Source organism: Megalopta genalis, chromosome 6 (assembly GCF_051020955.1).
Source record: "Megalopta genalis isolate 19385.01 chromosome 6, iyMegGena1_principal, whole genome shotgun sequence".
In the NCBI taxonomy this organism is placed as follows: Eukaryota; Metazoa; Arthropoda; class Insecta; order Hymenoptera; family Halictidae; genus Megalopta; species Megalopta genalis.
Genome location: NC_135018.1, coordinates 5913850 through 5935779, shown reverse-complemented (window position 1 = coordinate 5935779; position 21930 = coordinate 5913850). Strand labels below are relative to the sequence as shown.

The following is a 21930-nucleotide window of genomic DNA, read 5'->3' as shown; positions in this document are numbered from 1 at the left end:
TTATTATAAACTATTCTAAATATATATAGCATATAATTTATATACTATATAATTTATATAGTATGTAAGAAATATATATTTTTTTAACTAATCGAAAGTTTGGAGGTAGGATTAGAATTTCTCTCTGAGCATTAATTAGACTTTTAAATACTATCACATATACATAGACATTTGTAAAAAATAATGCATACTTTCGTAAAAAAAAGGAATAATTTTTAATTATTTTGGCTACACATTAATTTTTATACAGATTATCATATATAAACAGCATATGTGTGAATGTATCTAATTATGGCTGTATACATACAGGCATATGCTCACCTCTTCAAATGTCAACAATATGTATACGTACGTATTATTATAGATGCATATAATAATATATATATACATACATACATATATATATATATATATGTATGTATACATTATTATATATATAATAATTATATATACATTTTATACATATATAATAATAATTAATATATATATATATACATTATATATAATAACAATTATTATATATGTATATATACAAATACACACATATTATATATATATATATATATATATATACAATAACACAAGTATTTTATACATTAAATTAAAAAGGCTTCATGTATGTACAAATTGTCTATAAAAACGTTAATAATTATAAACCCATGTATTGAGGGGAAGAAGAAAATGTGTTTCTTGTAGAATTATTTTTCCTCGAATCCTCAGTGTTAGGGTTATCACTAAAAAATAAATAATACATATTTTAATCGAAATAAATGTTTATCTTCAATTTTCACAAGCAAAATTTATCTGTTTCGGTAGCAAATTAAAATATCTGGATTATTTACCCGAAGAAAGGCATCAGAGATATAAGTGTTTGTCTGCTTGGTCTGGACGAGAATGCGGGCGAACATTGGGCTAATCTCCCGACTACTCGCCGTAACCAATGCTGTAGCTTTTGTCGTCTCTCTTCAACAAATTTAGCATCCTAAGAACACGAAAAAATGACATTAAATATCAATTGCATTTTTTAAAAGCCTGCCGTCGTGTATAACTACCTTATTTCCTATTGTTTTCTTTGGCGGGAAATCAAAAGTAGTAACAACGGCATCATGTTTCTTCAATTCTCTATATAGCGCATAAAATTGCGCGTAACGCCTATATATATTCCATTCAGTATCTCTTATGCGTACATATATCTGCAAAGAGTGCAGAAAGAAACACGATTTAATTATAATATTTTGTGTGACTGAGGCATTTATTTTTTAACCCTCGGACAGTGAACACTGAAACTATTTCAATTCGGCATTTAATTTAACACAGATTTTTTAAATAACGGTAACATGTTTATTGCGAACTAATAAATCACGTCAACTACCATAATTTTATTATTTCTTTTGAGATTATTTTTTAAGCGGAGATCAGTGTAATATATTTGACAAAATTGCTAATGAATTGAAATGATCGAAATTATCTGTATTTTGAAGGTTTAAAATGAATACTTATGATTCAAACGATTTAGAGTACCTGATAGACATGATGTATATCGGAAGATTGGCCAGTGAGGAACGCGGATGGAATCCAAATGTGTATGAGGCATGGTGGTTCCGATGGTAAGTCGTCCTCATTTATAGGGCCCCGAAGACACTCTAATTCTGCTTGTAATAATTTCACTAATCTATCCCTAAACATTATTTTTAATTTTCATTGTTAGTATAAGTTGCCTATATTATTTGCATCCGGCTACAGTTGTCATACCTATCAGTTAATTGAAGAGTTAATCTTGCATTAAATTCCATTAACTCGGCATGCATTTCTGCGACTTGTATTAATTTCTCTTCATATTGTTGAGCTTCGTTATGGTAATCTAATGCCGGATCCTCTTCGGATACTGTTGTAGTATCTGAGTCTCTTCTTAACATTTGTACTGCTGTCACATATTTCCGTAACTGTTGTCTCAACAGTTCATTTTCTCTATATTTATATTAATATATTAAATATTAAGAACATTATGTATGTAAGTAGCCCAAAATAAATGTGAAGATATTATCACCTATTCAATGCCTGTATTTGCAATTCATGTCTTTCGAGATAATTTTGGTGTTGTCTCTGTAACCGAGCGAGCTGAGACCTACTAGCTACAGCATCTTCCCTAGCTTGTTCTAATATTTCATTCATTGCAATTAGCTTTACTCTTAGTGCCTCTATACCTAAACTTTCATCGTCTACATGAGCATCCAAGCCTGTTAATGGTTCAGTGGCTTCCACTGCAGCTTCTGTGATCTCGGATGAATCCTAAAGAAAACAAATGAACTTGTAGACCAATTTGATGTTTTTTAATATTCAATTAATTAATTACACTGTCCAACATCATCTTTACGTTTCGATTGGACAGTGTTAATTACCTGAATATATATTACATACATCTAAGTAGTTTGGCAACGCTATTAACATGTCATCTAACGTTTGATCTAAAGGCGATACAGGAACAAGACCACCCATATTACCGGCATCTGTGACTGGAGTTAATACTTTTTCTTCTTCAAAGGGTTCACTGAAAAGTTGAAAGGCATTATTATGGAATTAAAAGCGGAAAATTAATTCATTTTGTCTCTAGAACTGAAACTTTATTTACTTACCATTTCTCCCATCCCGAATTTTCTTTATCGACTTCTGCGCTAACATTATTCGATACATTATTTGTCTCAGTTTCAGATATTGATAAACAAAGAGACGGCGTATCTTTAGCGGTAGTTACCACAGGAGAATTCAAACATGTTGCAGGAGCGCTGACTGACGCATTAACTTCTGTAGTCTCCTGCTCGTCAGATTCATTATCAAACGAAATTATAGTTGGTACTTTCTTTTTTTGCTTTTGCTGTTTCGAAATAGGCCCTATTTTCAATAACACAGCGATTATAATGCAGTCTGTTTATTATATTAATTTAAAATATTTAATCACCTGGTATCGTAGTGGATATGATTGGCTCGGACAGTGAAACTTTCTGTTTATCAGTTTCTTTTCCCCGAGAATTATTATCCAATTCTTCATTATCTACTCTAATGGCGAATAAAATGCTACCAAGTCCTAATAATGAATAATATTTAGAAGATTTTAAGAGATAAAGCAAGAAGTATGAAGTACATTTATTTCTTGCATACCTGCAGCTACATTTGGCAGTACTGCACTTCGTTCTTGGTCAAGTAAAAATGCCCAATCTTCATAAAAAGAAGATAATATGTTAGGGTCAAGAATAGCATGTAAATGGCGTTCCAGGGAACGCTCATTTAAGACAGCTCTCAACCATGCTCTGCCCCTACCATAATCTGTGTTAACTTTCTTTAGTACGCTAAAACGTTCTTGCTCATGCCATGTTAATTGTTCCTTTATATATGGCCAAAATGCTATGTCCGATGTATTGCCTGATTTTATATTGGCACCGGATACTATGTCAGATACATGCCTACAAACATCAAGGATAGATGAGTCAATACAATGAGTGATCCATGATTTGACAAACATATTAGTCATGCCATTGTATTATCATACGAGTAGATAAAAGAAGCTGCTGATAAATACTTTATACGTATTGCTTAATAATTTGATTGTTATAGAATCAAATAAAGAGTTTAGTGTTACCAATAATAAATAAAGTTAGTTAAAATGTACATCATCTTACGGAATAATGGAAATATTATCTTTCTGTAATACCTTAAAGCCGAATTTAGTTTCTCTATATAGTTTGTACGCAATCCATGACTAAAGACTGATTCAAATATATGACACAGCTGTTTCACGCATATATCTGACTCAGTAGCTAACTCTGTACGCCCACCAAATCTAATATGACACTTTTTTGCAGTAGCCAATAAATCTTCCAGTAGTTTCTGTCGTTCGATTGCATGATCATAAGTTTGATTAGCATCGATTACGTTATGAGTGCCTGGCACTATTGCTGACATCATACGCAAAGCCTGGAACATATGCACGAATATTATAAATGCTGAACCTTAAAATAATTATGTAATGATAAATTCGTATAATCGTATTTGCATATTAATCTAATTAAAGTGTAAACATTACAGTTTCTTAATGACTTCATTTATGGTATATGTACAAACCATAATTATTCAAGTTTTCATTAAAAATATTGTTACTGTTCGATACGGAAACTGTCATTTCTTTGTTTGTAAAATTGCACGCGCATAATTTTCGATTGTATGAAAACGGTGTACGCATCGAATACTTTCTAATGCGCAATTTCTATGTCATCTGTCTCGGAGCAGAGTGTACATCTTCTTTCAGTAATCAACAAAACGTTTAATCACCGCATATATTACTTCATTACACTTGTCATGTATGTAACAAGTTCCTTATTAACTTGATAGGTTGACACTGACAATGAAAAACACGGACAGCGCTGTGGCTTCACGTAAAATCCAAATACACACCATGGATAAGAATCAGTTGTGATCACCGTCTATTTCCTTTCAAATTGTGGCCGTCATTAAAAAAAGTCGTACAAAAGATGTACATAAATATACAAGCACTTCTAGGAATTATTATATGTATAAGGTTTGTCATCGAGAACGTAGTGGTATTGTGACTGCTCCATGACAAATGAAAACCAGACTGTTCGTTCTCCTTCTTCCAAACTGGTACATACATAGACGAATTTACATAAGCAGAAAATTCAGGGGCGGAACTCAGTATCCTCCATCCTTGATACTTTTTCTCGTACACAGATCTGCCATGTGGGTTAGATATAAAACAGGCATAGAAAAAGTGCCGCCGTTCGCGGCGCATTTCAGGTGCGTTGATGCGTGTGTTTCCAGTACAGTCGATCAAACATGCTTGCGTCTGGCACTAGTTTGATTTCTTTAGGAACGCATTGATTTAATATTACCATCCGTCGTAACTGAACACAGACTCGAGAATCCTGTTTTACCGACTCGATATTTTATGACTGATTGTATCGTCACCGATATTTCAGAAATTTAAGCTTCTTGGCGAGAATCGAGTATTATGTACACCTCATTCGTATTACGTGACGTTTTATGATTTGAAAATTATATATATATATATGTACAAAAAAACGATTCTCTTAAATCCGGAGTTATAGGAATTTTACAAATTTTGAAATGTGCGTGCAACGAAAGTGATTTAACGAAATTATTTTTCGATATATATATTTGTGTTTCAAAAGTTCTTCTGTACCTCGAGCTTTGTTAGCTATTCCTGTTTAAACATTAGTACTAGAAGGTATCATTAGGAAAATAAATTCCTATAATTATTAAACAGCTTGAAATAATAAATTTACCGATAGAATATTTTCGATATAACAATTTTTCGACACATTCATGCTGCATGTTTGAATATGTTTTCTCCTAAAGAAAGCGAATCTTTTCCAAAGGGTTTATAAGGTCTAGGGATGGCTGCAAGAGAGAAGCAGGAAAATTAGAACAGGGAAAAGCCACCTGATTTACAAAATCTCTTTTTTATTGATGCTTCGACAACATGGGCTGAGACACACACATTTGCTCATATGAATTTATACCACTGCGTGTTCCAACATATACATACACAACTCGTTAAATTATTGCATCGCGCGGCACTAGATCGAAGAAATGGATTGACCACGAATCGTCAAGTACTTTAGACAAGATGATCAACCGAATGAACATACCGAGTCAATCGAAATTACGCAGAGACTCCGAAAGGATTCCATAAATCCATAAAATAACAATCGTACGCACAAGTAAACGCGTGTGGATGGATGTCACGAACGATTCAATCAGAATAATTATCTACATCGTACGATCACCTGACGCTTACAATTAGTATACGAACTCGTAAACTTCTCTTCACACTGTAACCAATTTGATCCATCCGACAGTGAACAATAACGAACGGAAAATCGAAATCGAAACGATACATTCGGCCATCGATCGACAATCGAAAATCTAAATATTACTATTACTTACGTAGACTTACGCAACCGCGAAAGATATGTTTTAGGTTTCTTCGAAAAACATTCTTTCTCCGAGACATGTTCAACTTAAGCGCACGGTGTAAGCGTTTCCGATGCCACGATTTCTAAGAAAAACAATGATCAGTGCGCATTCGCGTGATACCTTCGGATTCGATAAGCTCCTTCGCTGGAATTAATCGTTGACCTACACGAATAATAATTATCCGAGGTGAGAGAAAAAGAGAGAAAGTTGGAGAGAGAGAGAGAGAACGAGAGAGAGAGAGAGAGAGAGAGAGAGAAAGAGAGAAAGAGAGAGAGAGAAAGAGAGAGAGAGAAAGAGAGGGAGAGAGAGACTGCAAGAGAAAGGGAGCGAGAGAATTTTTACGATCGTCTCAAAGATCCGTGAAAATCGTCTCTGATCGCAACGCGCACGTCCTTCTTCCCTTGCTCCCCTCTGCAGCATCGAAATGTGAAAAAAGAAACCATTTTTCGACCATTCTATATGCATACATACATGCATACACACACTTACATATATGTATATACATATATATTCGAGGAGACTCACGTGGGTCGCAAGAATAGGTTGACAGGATAGACTCTTCTAATAGACTTTGCAGACGGACATAATAGAAATATTTAATATATAGCATCATATATTAATATAATATTCAGTAATAATATAATATCTATTATATATTAATATGTATGATATTTTTTTTATCGTTTTTCAATATAGCGTTCTTTTACTTCCTCGTTACCCCCATCATCGTATCTCGTTTCATTTTTCCGTCCGAGGTTTGTGATATCCAGCGATTTCGATTCTTCCTCGTTCCGGATCGAACGATCGCGGTCCGCCGCAGCCGCGGCCACTCGGATCAATCGATCGGGATCGATTCATCCCCGTGGACCTCCGGCTGGACCGACCGCCGCGTTCCCATTTCGTTCCCTTTCCATTTCTTTGGTCGTTTTGCAACGTATGCGTTGATCGCGAAAACAATGATCTATATTCCGGACAGACACTAACTTTCGATATTTCTTCTGCCCTTCCTTCGAACTGAACAGCATTCTTAGAGAAACTCAACTGCGATTTCTTCCACGTTACCAGGGAAATTAACCGGTTAATTTCGAGCTGATCGACCCTCGTGCACCGTTCTCGCGGAATCGTCGCTCCATCGACTACTTAAAAATGAAAATTCTCTATTTTCAAATCGATGGTTGTGAATTTGATCAAGGAATATTTTAAAGCAAGGGACGTTTCTCAGTTTCTCGGTCGAACCGGTCCGGAACCATGCACGAGGGCGAATGGATGCGCTAAGGGCTGGCCAAGCACTAATAGATACGTGTAAATTGTCAGGTTGCTTTGTGCTCTTCCGTGATAAACAACACCTGATACTATAGTTGATAGAAATTATATAGCACGCATCGTTATTGCAGAATCCGTTCGGGCACGTTTCTAAGATAAAATATTCTGCCGTTTCCGGCAACATTTTTTTCACGGCTGAATTTTGTATAAGAAAGTCTCTGTCGGCACCGTTTCGTCAGGGATAGTTAACAAATGGTTAGAGAATCTGCGGTTTCATTTTCTAATTACGAGAGTGGAGCAACCTGACGCCTCTTGAACTCAAGGCAGAAGACGGTGTCAGAAGACACGTCGTCGGTATGCGTTCGCAACTCAATCGTTAATGTACGATTGGGCTGACGAGACGAGTATACGTAAATGTAAATGAAAATTGTCGCACGCTGTTACGTACGTAGTGACAGCAAACATCGTTCAGGAACCTTATATCCGGCGGTGACGAGAATACAATTAACAGAAGAACACGACACCGAAATGGGACAAGTGCGTTCTCTATGCGCGACGAAAGTGTCCGCTGAACGCTAAACGAGAATAATTTATCCGATCGCTCGAAGCATGTTCGTTAGGAATTGAATTTCCGCTGAGACAGGCAAGCGTTCATCGTTGCGACTCGATTACGGTCGTTTATGCGGTTACGCTATTTACGCGGTACGGCTTATTTTACAAAATCTAGAACCGACAAGAAATTCTTGTCACGTATGAAATGCGTATCAAACCGAGAAAGTCGTAGAACTTTTCGCCTCCTTTTGATCTCGTTCAGGCGTACACACTATACTCGCTGTAAAACGCACGCAATCCGCAGTCCAATTGCGACGATGTCTCTAATATTATTGTGTGATACGTTACTCGTCGTTATCGCGTACTCGATTTCAACACTGGAACTACAAAAACAAGCGACACGACTGGTTTCTGATTTTTCTCTTTCGCATTCGTTGAAATGATAAGAAAACCTTTCTGTGAGAAGCGTTCTCGAAAACTTCTTCCAACCGAAGCATGTATTATAACAGAAATCGTACTGCAGAAAAATAGTATATAACTTAGCTTAAGTCGTCGTGATTCAGTATCAAGTATTAACCCTTTGCAGTCGGAGCTCTATTTCAACTCGAAATCCAAAAGATGTTTTCTGATCTGCAGTATTTTCGTTTTATATGATTCAGTGCAATTTATGCATCCGAAATTGTGCCTATTGGCAAGTACAATAATTGCAGTTTTAACAGTTCTTTAAATACAACAAATCGGGTACTGTTACGATTATTCAATGAAAAACGGTGTAACGATTTTTCGTGGCGCCTCAGACTCGCCGCTCGAGTGCAAAGGGTTAAGTATTAAGTAGTACGTAACAGAAAGAGAATTGTAAAAAAGGCGAGTATCGTATCAAATAAATAAAAAATAATAATAGAAATCGTGCACGAAGTTCGAGTCAATTCGATCTCGTTGTTGTTGTAAAACAATGTACATTAGCAACGTTTTACGTGCTCGGGGTAGTTCCAGTGCCGAAGGGAACTGGAACGATATATATTAATCGATTGCAGACGAGTTTCACAAGTACGATCAAATCGTGGGGAAAACGCTTGGAGCCTCCCCAATTTTGTCGCGAATACAACCGCTATAAATTTTGCAAAACCTCATCGTTCGGTGAATAAAGTTCAGTTGGACAGCGGCCCCCGCCATTTTGAATCTGCCGGGTATGCACGGAAATATTCAAACCGTCTCGGCGGCCAATGAATATTTCCGCTCGAGATTCAAAGCTGTCGGCCGGATCTGCATGCATTGGCGAGAGGAGCACGAACACATCCCGAGTCCCTCGAGCGACCGATTTATTCGCGATCGGCGAGCAACGGGACGCGCAACGTCGACGTAGCGACGCCGCGTTTCAGACAGGAGGGGCGAACGCGCGACAAACAGCAAGAGGGCTGTGCGGAACAGAACTCGGTGTGAAAATTTACATGTGTACAAGCTCGTAGGGTCGCGCCGATGTTGGTTTGAACAACACGTTGCGAGTGAATTGTGCAAGAGAAACGGTATGTATTTACCGGCGAAAGGAAGTAGGCGGCCCCCCCTTGGGGAGGGAGGTGGGTGGGGGGGGCAGGTTGAAATACATCCGCGCCGGGACACGCCATTTTACGTCGCTAGACATTTTTGTCACGTGTATAATCGTTTATATTTATATAATTGTACTTTCTACGTTTAACTACCATTCACCTTTGATATTCTTGTGTTTCATTTATATAATTTCAAGAAAATAACATCCGTACAAAATTGACTACAGCCGATTGCTTTTCTGATGTGTGTTCGTTCGGTTTCACCGATCCCGGTCCGATCCGACCGCGACTCGAATCGGCCCGGTTCGCGCCCGTTCAAATCATTCTCGACGAAACGGAGAAACTAAAGTGTACCACACACACACTCCCTTCATTCCCCCAATTCGTTCGTCCGAGATTCTCCTTCTCATCCTTCTTCTCCTACCCCTGCTCCTTACGATATGACGTGTATGTACGTATTGACCTCGCCGATTGATTCCGACTGGCTATTCTTCTCCTCTTTAATCCTTCCGGCACGATTCCCATTGTTAGCCGGTCTCGTGCGCGCCCAAATTAATTGTCTACTTCAATTTCTCTAACGATTTTCGTCCGCCGCTCCCGCACGGCGATGTTCCCTCTTCGAACTGGATTGTGCGCCGATTCTATTGTATTATACAATCGGCTCCACGATTCGCATAGTTTCTAATCACGCTTAACCGCGCGTTCCCGCGTTCGCGTTTTAGTTCATAGCCGAACTCTGAACCCGAGTGGTCAACTTTGTTGCACTACACATTTCTCGTTCGTACGATTTTGTTCGTTTCTTTTCGATTGAACCGACAAGCCCAGCACCTTGCTGTCGGTGTTTGGTCATTGGGAGAAATTCAGGCATACCAATTTGGCGCTTTCTTTCCCATCAAATTATTAACACGTTGAATGCCGCGGGGGTCACCGGTGACCGGCGCGCCCAAATTCATAGAAATATATACAATTTAAAACAAATGTCAATATCTAAAATTTTGTATTATTACCATCGTCGATTCAAACTGCGATCCCCGTCGCAATTAACACATTAAAGGCGGGGGATCTTGACGAAAGTATGCTAGGTAACGCGGCGACCGGCCCGCCTCGTTTTTCGTCCTAGAGCGGGCGATATTTCGTGTAATCATAAAAGAATTTAGACTTAAAAAAGTTTATTTAAACTCTTAAAACTAAAAGAAATATTAAAAAAGAACTAAACACTAATTACAAAAAATGTTTTAAAGTACATATTTATGAGAAGTCGAGATCAATCGTAGTACTACGACTCCCGCCTTTAATGTGTTAACATGTCAAACATGGTTATACACTGTAACTTATCTATTGCAGATAGTATTTCAACATTATATGTATCACATAAGAGAAAATTCATCGTGGCGCCACGGGCAATTTCTGTAAAACCGGCGTGGCATTCAACGTGTTAAACACGGTAGTCCTAATCGGCGTAGCTGTGAAATTGATCGCAGAACAAGGAGTTGACCTTGACCTTTACAGAAACCTTTACAGAAACCCAACCTTTACAGAAACAAACTGTCACACCGAAGAATTAAACGGATGAAGAATTCAGCGACAGTTAAGAAAATTGAAATAGCAGTTCGCGTAAAATCGACGGGACAATGGAGCAATTAAAGTGACATCCATCGTCGCGTACAGCTGGCAGGAAGAAACTAAAAGGACGACGAACTTATCGATAGTCTAGAAACTTGAAATAATAATTGAATGAATAAGATGATCGCCCATCGTCGCCAACGATCGCTGGCCAAGAAACTTAAAATAGTCGTTCAAATCTGTCCTCGCAATCGAACAAATAAAATGGTATTCATCGTCGCTCACAGCTGATAAGATGAAACTACAAATTCGGAGAATTTATAGCTAGACGAAAAATTGCAAATGATCGTTCCAAGTCGTGTCGCGGCAAGTGGCTAAATGAAATGGTAATCATCATCATCGTCCGTAAGATAATTCGAGTTTCGTTGCGCAAGGTTGCCGGAAGGATTAACGCGTGTGCTAGATCCGTTTCCTCAGGTTTACTCGAAAAAGTCCTATCAAGTTAAGAAAATATGCGGGGACATCTCCGTATTAAGTCGCTAATTACTTTATACAGATATTTAACCGTTAGAACGTGCGGCTCGTGCTTCTTAAGCGGAAACGTTGAGGAGCGTACGCTGCCAATTGCGGAAGTACAGTACGAAGCATAGTGGTTCTCGTGAACACGAACGCGCGGATCGTCCCTGCATGCACGCGCTAACGATCCTCCTCGTATCGCGTGTCTGCCTGTTAGACGGAAAAGCAATGCGAATTTATAAAAATCCGTGCGCGGAGAAAAACACTTATCGCTTCCATTGCGCGACGTCTCCGCCCCGTTTACCGTGTGACGTCGATAATTACGTATCTTCTCGTGGTTTCTTCGACGATCAGCTATTTTCGAAGTTGTGTCTCCATTTCGCAGTGAACAAACAATAATCTTCGTATCGTTAATATTGTTTTTATCAGCCGAAGTTGATCGAACGGAAATTCGGCATTGTCTACTTGTTAGAAAATCTAAGAAGATTTGTAATTCATTCCGAGATATTAACGCAGTTCGATTTTATTCATTGAATTCGGCTGGGAATTGGACGAGTTTCGAGGAAACCGTTTGCCGCGTGATTTTTACAAATGGCAAAACACTTCTCGGAGACGCTCCGCCAAAATGGCGGCTACGGAGAACGTGCTCGCGAAAGATCACTTTCTCCAGACATAGTGCCGTGACCGCGTCACGGGGGGAATCCCAAACTACTTTTGCATCGTCGATGATGTCAATTGCTTTTGGTCCTTCTTGTACCTTTCGTAATTGATTTAATTCCACTCGCTCGATTATTATACCTCTCTATCGAGCGTCCGAGGCCTCCGCTCGAACGTGCGAAAATGATACGGTGCTGTCCGCGTAACACGGGATGATCTGGGTTAAATGCTGCCGTCGGTATCCTTGGTAATCATCCAAGAATCTTTCCAGATTCAGTCTGACACGTTTATCTATTTTCTTTAAATTAAAATACTGTACGAGTTGCCTATAATTTTAAACCGTCTAAAAGATTGATTTTTCTTCAACAAAAATGACCTGTAAACGATAAACAAACTGCAGAATTTCGTGTGAAACAAGATGCACAAAATATTAGACGGTGTAGAACAAAAGGTAGAAGCCATTGAAACGAATGTTTGTTCAATAAAGACTTTTGCACAAAATAGAAATTTTTCGATGCGATCGAAACTAGGAAGAAATAGAAATTTCTCATTGAAGAAATTTTGCTCGGTTGAACATAAGATAATGATGTTCTTTAATTCTTTTGATAGTTCATTTATCTTCGTCGACGGTGCATAAACTCCGCGGAGCCTAATAACGAAACAATAATATAGTATTTAAGTATTAATTCTATACTATAGTTGGTCAAGAACTATCGTGACATAATCATAGTATATACAAATATTCAACTAAATATATAAAGGAGATGATCCAATCAAGAGAGGCGAAGTAATATTTTCCTCGACAAAAGAAATGATTTGATGGTCGTTCGATGGTTTCTCAAGAAGATACCTGGCAGCCTTGAAAGCGAACCATCCCGTGATTGCAGCAAGCTTGTATATACACGACGCACACGTAACTCGATGCAGCTACCGTGTTCGAACCTTGTCGAACCGTTTCTATCTGGACCGGAATATGTGGTCCGGCAGGTTTCGCATATGCATATGTGTTCAAGGTAGCCGGTGACAGATCGGCCACGAGTGCTCTCTCGCCTCATTTTTTTTCGGCGGGCTCTCGGCCGACGATGGGCCGGCGATCGAAGGATTTTCGCGCGACGTCCGGTCGGAGGGCGTAATAAAAATTGACGCGGAGGGGTTGTGCACTTCTCTACTCGTAGTTTAATCTTATTAGGCCGAGGGCGGTCTTCGAGACGCGCTCCGTCGAGTTCTTAATCCGGCCGGAGACAGTCGTGACTGTGACTAGACACGTTCCTCACCGTAACAACTTCCGTCCTTGGACACGCGGCGAACTCGGAAACGAAACGGTCGTCGTTCGTGTCCGATTCGGAACCGAACGAACGGCGAAAAGGAAAGCGAGAAAGAACAGACCTCTAATTCTCACCGTACATCGTTACATTATAGGGATGCCAAACGGAACGCTCTCGTATTCTCTGTCTATTCCATGTACGCGGATTAATTCCAATTGCGATCGACTCGACACACACGACCGGAAGTTGCCACGAGAATGGATGTGTGTCGCGAGAGGCGACTGATAGATCTCCACACCGCGATTACCTTTTTCGTTAATATTTACAGTATAAGCTGTCCACTAATTCTTAACCGTCGACGAGACATTCCTTCCTACCCCGTTTCCTTGATCTCCGTTTCCACCTCGTTCTTTCGCCTTTTTTATCGTGTTCTTTTTTTTCTCTTCCGCGCGACATTATTCGTGATTACTTTAGCATTCTCGTCGGGAGAGAACGTTGTTTCGTCGTTGATGAGAGAGTCTGTACAAAAAGGGTGATGATCCGTGTATAAATCGCACGCCGACGCGGCCGGGGTAGCGTTCAAGGGGTCCTCAAGGTGTACGCCGTGTTCGCCTTGAACGCTGCCACCATCGGACCCGGGGTTCGGCCTCGGCTCGAGCCCGAGCTGCGTGATTTATCGTGATGTATTTTCATATCCTAGTAATGGCCCGAGAGGACCTAACCACCTAGTGTCGGACGGTACCGGTGTCTTTCAGGGGATGCACGAGTGCGTGTTGGTGGCCTGCGCCGGCGACGACAGGGCCACCGAGAAGTCCGAGTCGAGAACCAGGTCGCTGATGCAGCCGACGATGCCCTTCGTGTATCTGCCGCCCGTTGTCCTCACGATGTCGGGCGCGCCCCCTGAAAACGGACAAAGGTTACCCATTTCTATCAAATCTCGTCGGAAATGCCATCAGGTTGTGCCAACGTTGCCGCAATTTTTACAGATTGATTTCAGACTAGGTCGCAGACTTCCATACAATTTTTATTATAACGTGCACCCGACGAAAGACATTTATCAAAAATTGTCTCGGGAAAACGTTTTTGCAATTTCAATCATAGTAAAAGGAAAAATAAATAAGCATTTTTTGAGAAATATTCTCTTCAAACGTATATTTCGATTTTACTTCGTCGTTTTGTATGTTTATTTGTTAAAGCATGGTAATATTTACTAAAGTATAGTAGTATTTATTGAAGTATAGCAGTATTTACTAAACTATATCGCAGTAGTTATCGAAGAGTGATAGTATTTACTAAATTACGGTAGTATTTACCAAAGTATGGTAGCATTCACTAAATTATGGCAGCATTTACTAAAGTACGGCATGGCAGTATTTGTTTGCATCATCGAATGCAAAGTGTACCCGACGAAAGACATTTATCAAAAATTGTCTCGGGAAAACGTTTTTGTAATTTCAATCATAGTAAAAGGAAAAATAAATGAGCATTTTTTGAGAAATATTCTCTTCAAACGTATATTTCGATTTTACTTCGTCGTTTTGTATGTTTATTTGTTAAAGCATGGTAATATTTATACTAAAGTATAGTAGTATTTATTGAAGTATAGCAGTATTTACTAAACTATATCGCAGTAGTTATCGAAGAGTGATAGTATTTACTAAATTATGGTAGTATTTACCAAAGTATGGTAGCATTCACTAAAGACGAAAGACATTTATCAAAAATTGTCTCGGGAAAACATGTTTGCGATTTCAATCATAGTAAAAGGAAAAATAAATGAGCATTTTTTGAGAAATATTCTCTTCAAACGTATATTTCGATTTTACTTCGTCGTTTTGTATGTTTATTTGTTAAAGTATGGTAATATTTACTAAAGTATAGTATTATTTATTGAAGTATAGCAGTATTTACTAAACTATATCGCAGTAGTTATCGAAGAGTGATAGTATTTACTAAATTATGGTAGTATTTACCAAAGTATGGTAGCATTCACTAAAGACGAAAGACATTTATCAAAAATTGTCTCGGGAAAACATGTTTGCGATTTCAATCATAGTAAAAGGAAAAATAAATGAGCATTTTTTGAGAAATATTCTCTTCGAACGTATATTTCGATTTTACTTCGTCGTTTTGTATGTTTATTTATTAAAGTATGGTAATATTTACTAAAGTATAGTAGTATTTATTGAAGTATAGCAGTATTTACTAAACTATATCGGAGTAGTTATCGAAGAGTGATAGTATTTACTAAATTATGGTAGTATTTACTAAAGTACGGCATGGCAGTATTTGTTTGCATCATCGAATGCAACATAGAAGAACCCTGGTGGCTGTTAACGCAGCGACGCTCGTCCAAAGGGGACAAGTTTAAACTTCGAGCAATAAAGAGACAATTGGAAATATAAAATGCAAGAAGCGTGGGCGGCGGTACGCAGAACGTTTCGAGAAAGTAAAACGCCACCCGGTCGGAATTTACATCCATAAGTCGGCGGCAGTTTAATAATAAATCAAGCCCTTTCTTAGAGAGTTGAACAACTTATTGTTAGAAGTTTCGTTGAATTTTGTCACCCTTACGCGCGCGGGGCCGACCCACTTCTCGTAATTTTGGTGATAACTCAAAGACGACTGAACAGAGGTGTACAGGTCGGTTCAGGTGCGGGTTGCTGCAGTTAATCTGGAACGGTCGCGTTGCGCTCCGACGTGGAAATACGGTTTCGCGGAAGTTAATGGCGGCTCGAATTATTAAGCACCTGCGGGGAACGCCATACTGTTATCTTCCGTTCATAAAATTGTTTTATGCGCCCGCTATTATTTTTAGTTCAACAGATACACCCCCTGAAAGCGAAACAAGTGCATTCGTTCAATTGCTATTTCTGCGAAGGAAACCTTTTGTACATTCGTTGCTCTATCTTTAATTTTGTCTACATCTTTCACAGTCTATCGAATGTTTCTGTTCTCAATTTTATTTTTGTCCCCGAGAACATTCAGTTTTTCCATTCGATCGTATTTTTGTTTCCGACAATATTCAATTTTCATATCCTCAATTTTATCTCTTCTTATCGTTTCTGACGACATTCAATTCTTCTATTCTCAATTTCACTTTCGTCTCGGACACAACATTTAATTTTTGTATTCGCAATTTTATTTTTGTTTCTGACATCGTTCAATTTTTATATTCTCAATTTTATTTTTGCTTCCGACGACATTCAATCTTTCTATTCAATTTTCATTTTTTAGTTCTCACGATATTTATTTGCTGCAATCCTAATTTAATTCTTTGTATGCTACAGAAAGTGAAATACTTCTCAATCGTTGTCCAATAATTTAAAAACATCGTCTGCTTACTCAGGTAGGCTAAGAAAAAATCATCACCTGGCTAAGAAAAGATAGCTTAAATTGGTAGTTATTTAATTAGGTACAATGAGGAGGTCAAGATGCCTAAAAGAAATATTTAAAAACTACATGTTTAATCCTCATCTCTTCAGAAATAGTTGCACATTCCACCTGAATATCTTGAAGACACCAAATCGTGGTTCATTTATAATTCCATAAATCAAAGAAATCCATCTAATGGTGCAAACAAAAATAATTAAAACTCCGTCGCTAATGACCAAGAAGTCGATACGGCCACGAAGAAGAAGAAGAAGAAGAACCAAAAACGGGCGAATTTTCTTTCTGAAGGACAGACGAGGGTTAATTAAAACTCTTGAATAAATCTATAAAAATCCTTAATCGCAGTCAATGGCTCAGCCATGAAGAACACCCTTTCCCCAACGCCTAATTACTGATTAAACAAACAATTAAAAGTCCCACTCACCAACGTAGAGTCCTGTGTCAGTGTTCAACTGTCTGAGCTGTCCGGGCGACGACGCGGAGACGCCAGTGCCGCTGTCAACGACCAGCGATGCCCACTGCTCGTTCCTAAAGAAAAACAGCTCGACTTTAGAACACGAGAACTCGATTAACAAAGACGTTAAGCATTTTAACAAGGAGAAGTCCCCAGACCTGACACTCACTTTTCGATGAGCTTTTGCACAGTCGTACAATTAAATTTAATAATACTCGCTTTTGAGTGCAGACGGCCTATTGTTTATGAGATATTTAATGTTAAAGTTGTTAATAACAAAGTCAGAAAGACGGGCTCCTGCGACGCGTCGCGTTCAGGCATATACATATATAAATATAATGTTACAATTATAATTTTTATTTTTATGTACATACAGATGTGTACAATTAGATATAAGAATATAATTAATTATATGTATATGTATATTTAATTATATATGATTAGATATAAGTACATATATTTAAGCATATATATTATTATTATTATATTTATATTTATATTATTATTTATATATTATTATTATTATATATTAATAATATTATATATTATTAATATATAATTATTATAGTTAATATGCAATATATATATATACTTAAATATATGCTTAAATATATGTATATTAAATATATATATATAGCATATTAACTATTAACTTATTGCGTATTAAAGAAAGGAATTTTTGTAATTGTGTAATAGGGCGCTTGTAACCCTTGCACATGAGATAAACATTACTTTACACTACACCTCATCAAAAAGCGAATGTCACGCCTGGGGACTTCTGCTCGTGTTTTTTCCCGATCCCTAACAGTGTCCACGGATCGAATAACACACGTCGGACGGTTTTACCTGACTGCGCGTACACGGTGCCACAGATCATCGTCAAGTCTCGTTAAATTGTATCGCAGAACCGCCTCGCCGGAGCCAAGGTTGTACGCCAGAGTCAGATAACCGCGATCCAAGCCGAGAGCAAGAAAATCGTCGTTCTCGTCCCTTTGTTCCTGCGGATCGGACTGGCGACCGCTCCACAATAGCAGGCCGCTGCTGCTGCTAGCTCGGAATCGCATGTTGATGTCCACTCTGTAGCTGATTATCCTGCAACAGGCGAATTTCATTTCCTCTGTGCGCGGTTTCAACATTTTAGCGACATTATATTGGGTTGGCAACTAAGTAATTGCCGATTTGTTCAATGAAATAAAAAATTTTCTATTACTTGGAACGAAGTTTAATCTGTAATGTATTTTCCATTTTGTTCGGTGACCTTTTGCCATCTCTCCGGCAACTTGAAAATTCCACGCTCGTAGAAAGTCTGATCCTTTTCGGCCAAAAACTGAGTTGAGTGAGATTTTACAGCGTCATCGTCATTCAAAGTTTTACCACGAAGGGAGTTGTCCAGGGATCGAAATAAATGGTAATCCGATGGCGCGAGATCAGGGCTATATGGTGGGTGTAACATCAATTCCCAACCAGTATCCATCAATTTTTGCCGAGTGGACAAAGACGTGTGCGGCCTAGCATTATCCTGATAGAAAATGACACTTTTACGATTGACCAATTCTGATCGCTTTTCCTTGACCGCTGCATTCAATTTGTCCAGTTGCTAACATTCACGGCTAATAAAAAATAACATAATAATAATAATAATAATTTTATCCACAGAACTGGACAATTTGGGAGAAGGAGATACGATTATTCGAGCCTTGCGGTTCGTTTCTATAATTACGAATTGTCAACAACTATAAAAGAAACGAGCTACAGGGCTCGAATAATCGTATCTCCTCTTTCCAAATTGTCCATTTTTGTGCATAATCTGAGCGTTAGTTAGGGAGACATTACTGTATTTGGTTCAGTTTTAAGATAATTATTGCACACTTTTGTGGGCCACTGTAAATTAGATGAGAGTGTCTTTCCGTTGTTAATAATTGCAATAAGTCGGACCAATAATTGCAATAATCGACCAATTCTGGTCGCTTTTCCTTTACCGCTGCATTCAATTTGTTCAGTTGCTAACATTCACGGATAATAAAAAATAACATAATAATAATAATAATAATTTTATAATATAACATTTACGGATATCATAAAAATGGGAGTGAGAGACATCCATAACTGAAATCGGCAATTACTTAGTTGCCAACCCAATATGTTGTTGGTCTTAGTAAGCTCTTCGGCAGATGCGTAAATATCGGTGCTTTTTAATTTACATTAGCACTCGAATGGCGGACCTTTTCGACGAAAATATATAATATATAATATATAATATATTATTATATAATATATAATATATAATATATTATAATATATAATATATAATATTCTTCAGCAATTTTGTTCCACGCGCTTTTTAATGCACTTCTTTTAGACACGTTAGTTTACGTGTAAATTTCAATTAGACGCGTGAACACATTTACATTACTCGTTAAATAAGGCAATTTAAACTCAGGGTCCAAATGGACCCAGACCTCGTTGACTACGTTTGAATAAAGAAATTTGTTGAATTATTTCCAATGGGAAAATCATAATTTCGACAAATTTTAAAGCAGAAAATGTGAAACTGGTCCGAATTTTGACCGGCATGGTGGGTTTAGCGTTAAGCAAAACGACAGAAATCGAAGAAGATTATAGTCACTCGCGAACGAATAACGTAATTCATGTGTAATGCGTATTTTGGACGGATGAAATTTGCATTCGTATAGAACACTTTCTTTTCGTTTCCTGCGATAAGCAGATTTTCTGTTCGCTGTATAAATAGTGCCACGAATTCGGGAACAAGCTTCGGCAGACATTATTTCTTAAATATTTCAAAAAGTATTTTATAGATGCTGTTTAAGATTTTTTCGATAAACCGATGACACTTTGTGAGCAAGTAGATGATTTCATTTCGTACGCAAATTTATTTCTAGCACGTGAAATTGGCACTCCGAAAAAATGCAATTCTCTTTTATGTTATAAGAAGATTTAGCTTGTTGCGCCGATAGTTTCGACGTTTCGGGAACATTTTCAAGCTTCGGCTATTTCTAAAACTTCCTAAAAAAAATTTTATGGAAGCTCTTATATGATTCTACTTTCAAGGCTTCTTATCGGATGCATTAAAAATCACGCCTTTCCGTCTCAAAGTAATAAGGTAAGTTTGAAAGATCGAGGAAGATTAGAGAACTCCGTGTGCGGGTAGATTAATTCGTCTTTACTGAAAGATTTATCATTCCCTTTTGCTACGGAACATTTTTAAGACACGAGATTAATCATGCAGACGTCGGAGACATTAAAAATAATAAGATTGAAAGAAAAACTGAAATATTTGTATATCTATAAAACCGGCTAAAAATAATTCTAGAAGGACCCATTCTCGGTTTTACAGTATTCCTACTATCATTTCATCAAAATTTATTTTAGAACTGCTCTTCTAAAAATCATTGTTTTTTTTTAGATTACTCAATTTCGTTTGTTCGAAAGAACTCGCGGAGACACAGTTTTTGAAAAGTATTACATTTCCGATATGTAAAAATGTATAAAGAATACATTTCGAAAAATCTATATTTGTATATATGTATATATACATAGATCTTTTCGATTGCATTTATTTATATTTATATTTATATTTATTTTATTTTATTCTTTTCAATACACGTTCGTACAAAATGTAGTGAAAACAATTTCTCATTATGCGAGAAAATCAAATTATTATTGGGAAAATAAAACTTTAAATAAAATTGGGAAAATAAAACTTGCAGTTCATCATACATTGTACGAGGTCAATGCACTATCCTCCTGCACACATTTCCGTGCATGAAGTGGATTTACAACTAAATGGGTGAGTTTCTTATTGATAATATTCTTCATACTCCTCTAACAAACATATCCCTTATGTCCTTTAACACGATTATTATTTATTAAATGAGCTTTGCGAATCATTCGTTGAACTGTGTTTGGACACGGAAGTATTTAAATTAAAATATCATTTACGTACTTTGTTAATCTTCACTGTACACCTGGCTTAAAAAATTCATATGTTGACCTTGACATGACCTTGATATAACCTTGACATGACCTTGATATAACCTTGACTCGACCTTGACATTGTACTATCCTGCACACATTTCCGTGAATGAAGTGGTTTTACAACTAAATGGGTGAGTTTCTTATTGATAATATTCTTCATACTTCTCTAACAAACATATCCCTTACGTCCTTTAACACGATTATTATTTATTAAATTAGCTTTGCGGACACGGAATTATTTAAATTATAATATCATTTACGTACTTAGTTAATCTTCACTGTACACCTTGCTTAAAAATTTCATATGTTACACACGAGGTGTCATGCACACTAGAAAATTAAAACGGCCGTCACGGTTAAATTACTTATTATTTCGAGTCCGAAAAATTAGTAAATATTCATCAGACGTTCTAAAGTAAAGGTGAACAGCGTTTTTCTTACAAAATATCACTGTTACGTAGTAAAAAAAATCCGGAAAGTTCTCGCTTCGTGATTTGTTTAATACTTCGAACGCGGCTCGAGTCCGTCCCGACCATCTGTCAAAGCCTCGTGCTGCGGGCTCTCGAACTTCGCGCCGTCACCTCTCATTGGTCAGTGTTTTCCGTTAATAACTCGTAAACAAAGCCGCAGATTGCTTTTTCGCAAAGGAAAAAGTTACTTCAAATTACCTCAGCTACCCCTCATTTTCGGCTGTTAAAATAATTGTGGAACACCCTGT

General features: G+C 37.6%; 2 protein-coding genes across 5 annotated transcripts in view; both read right to left on the bottom strand.

Annotated features, from left to right (window-relative positions):
• Window positions 1-191: 191 nt before the first annotated feature.
• LOC117223725 (sorting nexin-29) lies at window positions 192-4768 on the bottom strand. 2 transcript variants are annotated; one of them, XM_033476179.2, is made up of 12 exons: window positions 4447-4768; window positions 3707-3969; window positions 3157-3458; window positions 2957-3082; window positions 2634-2889; window positions 2419-2548; window positions 2048-2289; window positions 1753-1968; window positions 1522-1678; window positions 1053-1193; window positions 843-982; window positions 192-734 (listed from the first exon to the last, which is right to left on the bottom strand). In XM_033476179.2, the coding sequence occupies exons 1-12, from the start codon at window positions 4447-4449 to the stop codon at window positions 650-652; spliced, it is 2061 nt and encodes a 686-aa protein (XP_033332070.1). In that variant the 5' UTR covers window positions 4450-4768; the 3' UTR covers window positions 192-649. The 2 variants fall into 2 exon arrangements, with proteins under 2 accessions (XP_033332070.1, XP_033332071.1); XM_033476180.2 differs by lacking the exon at window positions 4447-4768 and adding an exon at window positions 4117-4310.
• Window positions 4769-5476: 708 nt separating this feature from the next.
• The window catches only part of LOC117223764 (EGF like, fibronectin type III and laminin G domains protein pikachurin), a 393877-nt gene continuing 377423 nt past the window's right edge, over window positions 5477-21930 (bottom strand). For 2 of the 3 annotated variants that reach the window (XM_076523265.1, XM_076523266.1), the window contains 3 exons: window positions 18063-18308; window positions 17187-17290; window positions 5477-14269 (listed from right to left, as the gene is read on the bottom strand). In XM_076523265.1, the coding sequence (XP_076379380.1) occupies window positions 14121-14269; window positions 17187-17290; window positions 18063-18308 (499 nt within the window). In that variant the 3' untranslated portion in view covers window positions 5477-14120. Of the gene's footprint in view, window positions 14270-15630; window positions 17045-17186; window positions 17291-18062; window positions 18309-21930 lie in introns of those variants that run through there. The other variant, XM_076523267.1, reaches the window with a different exon arrangement.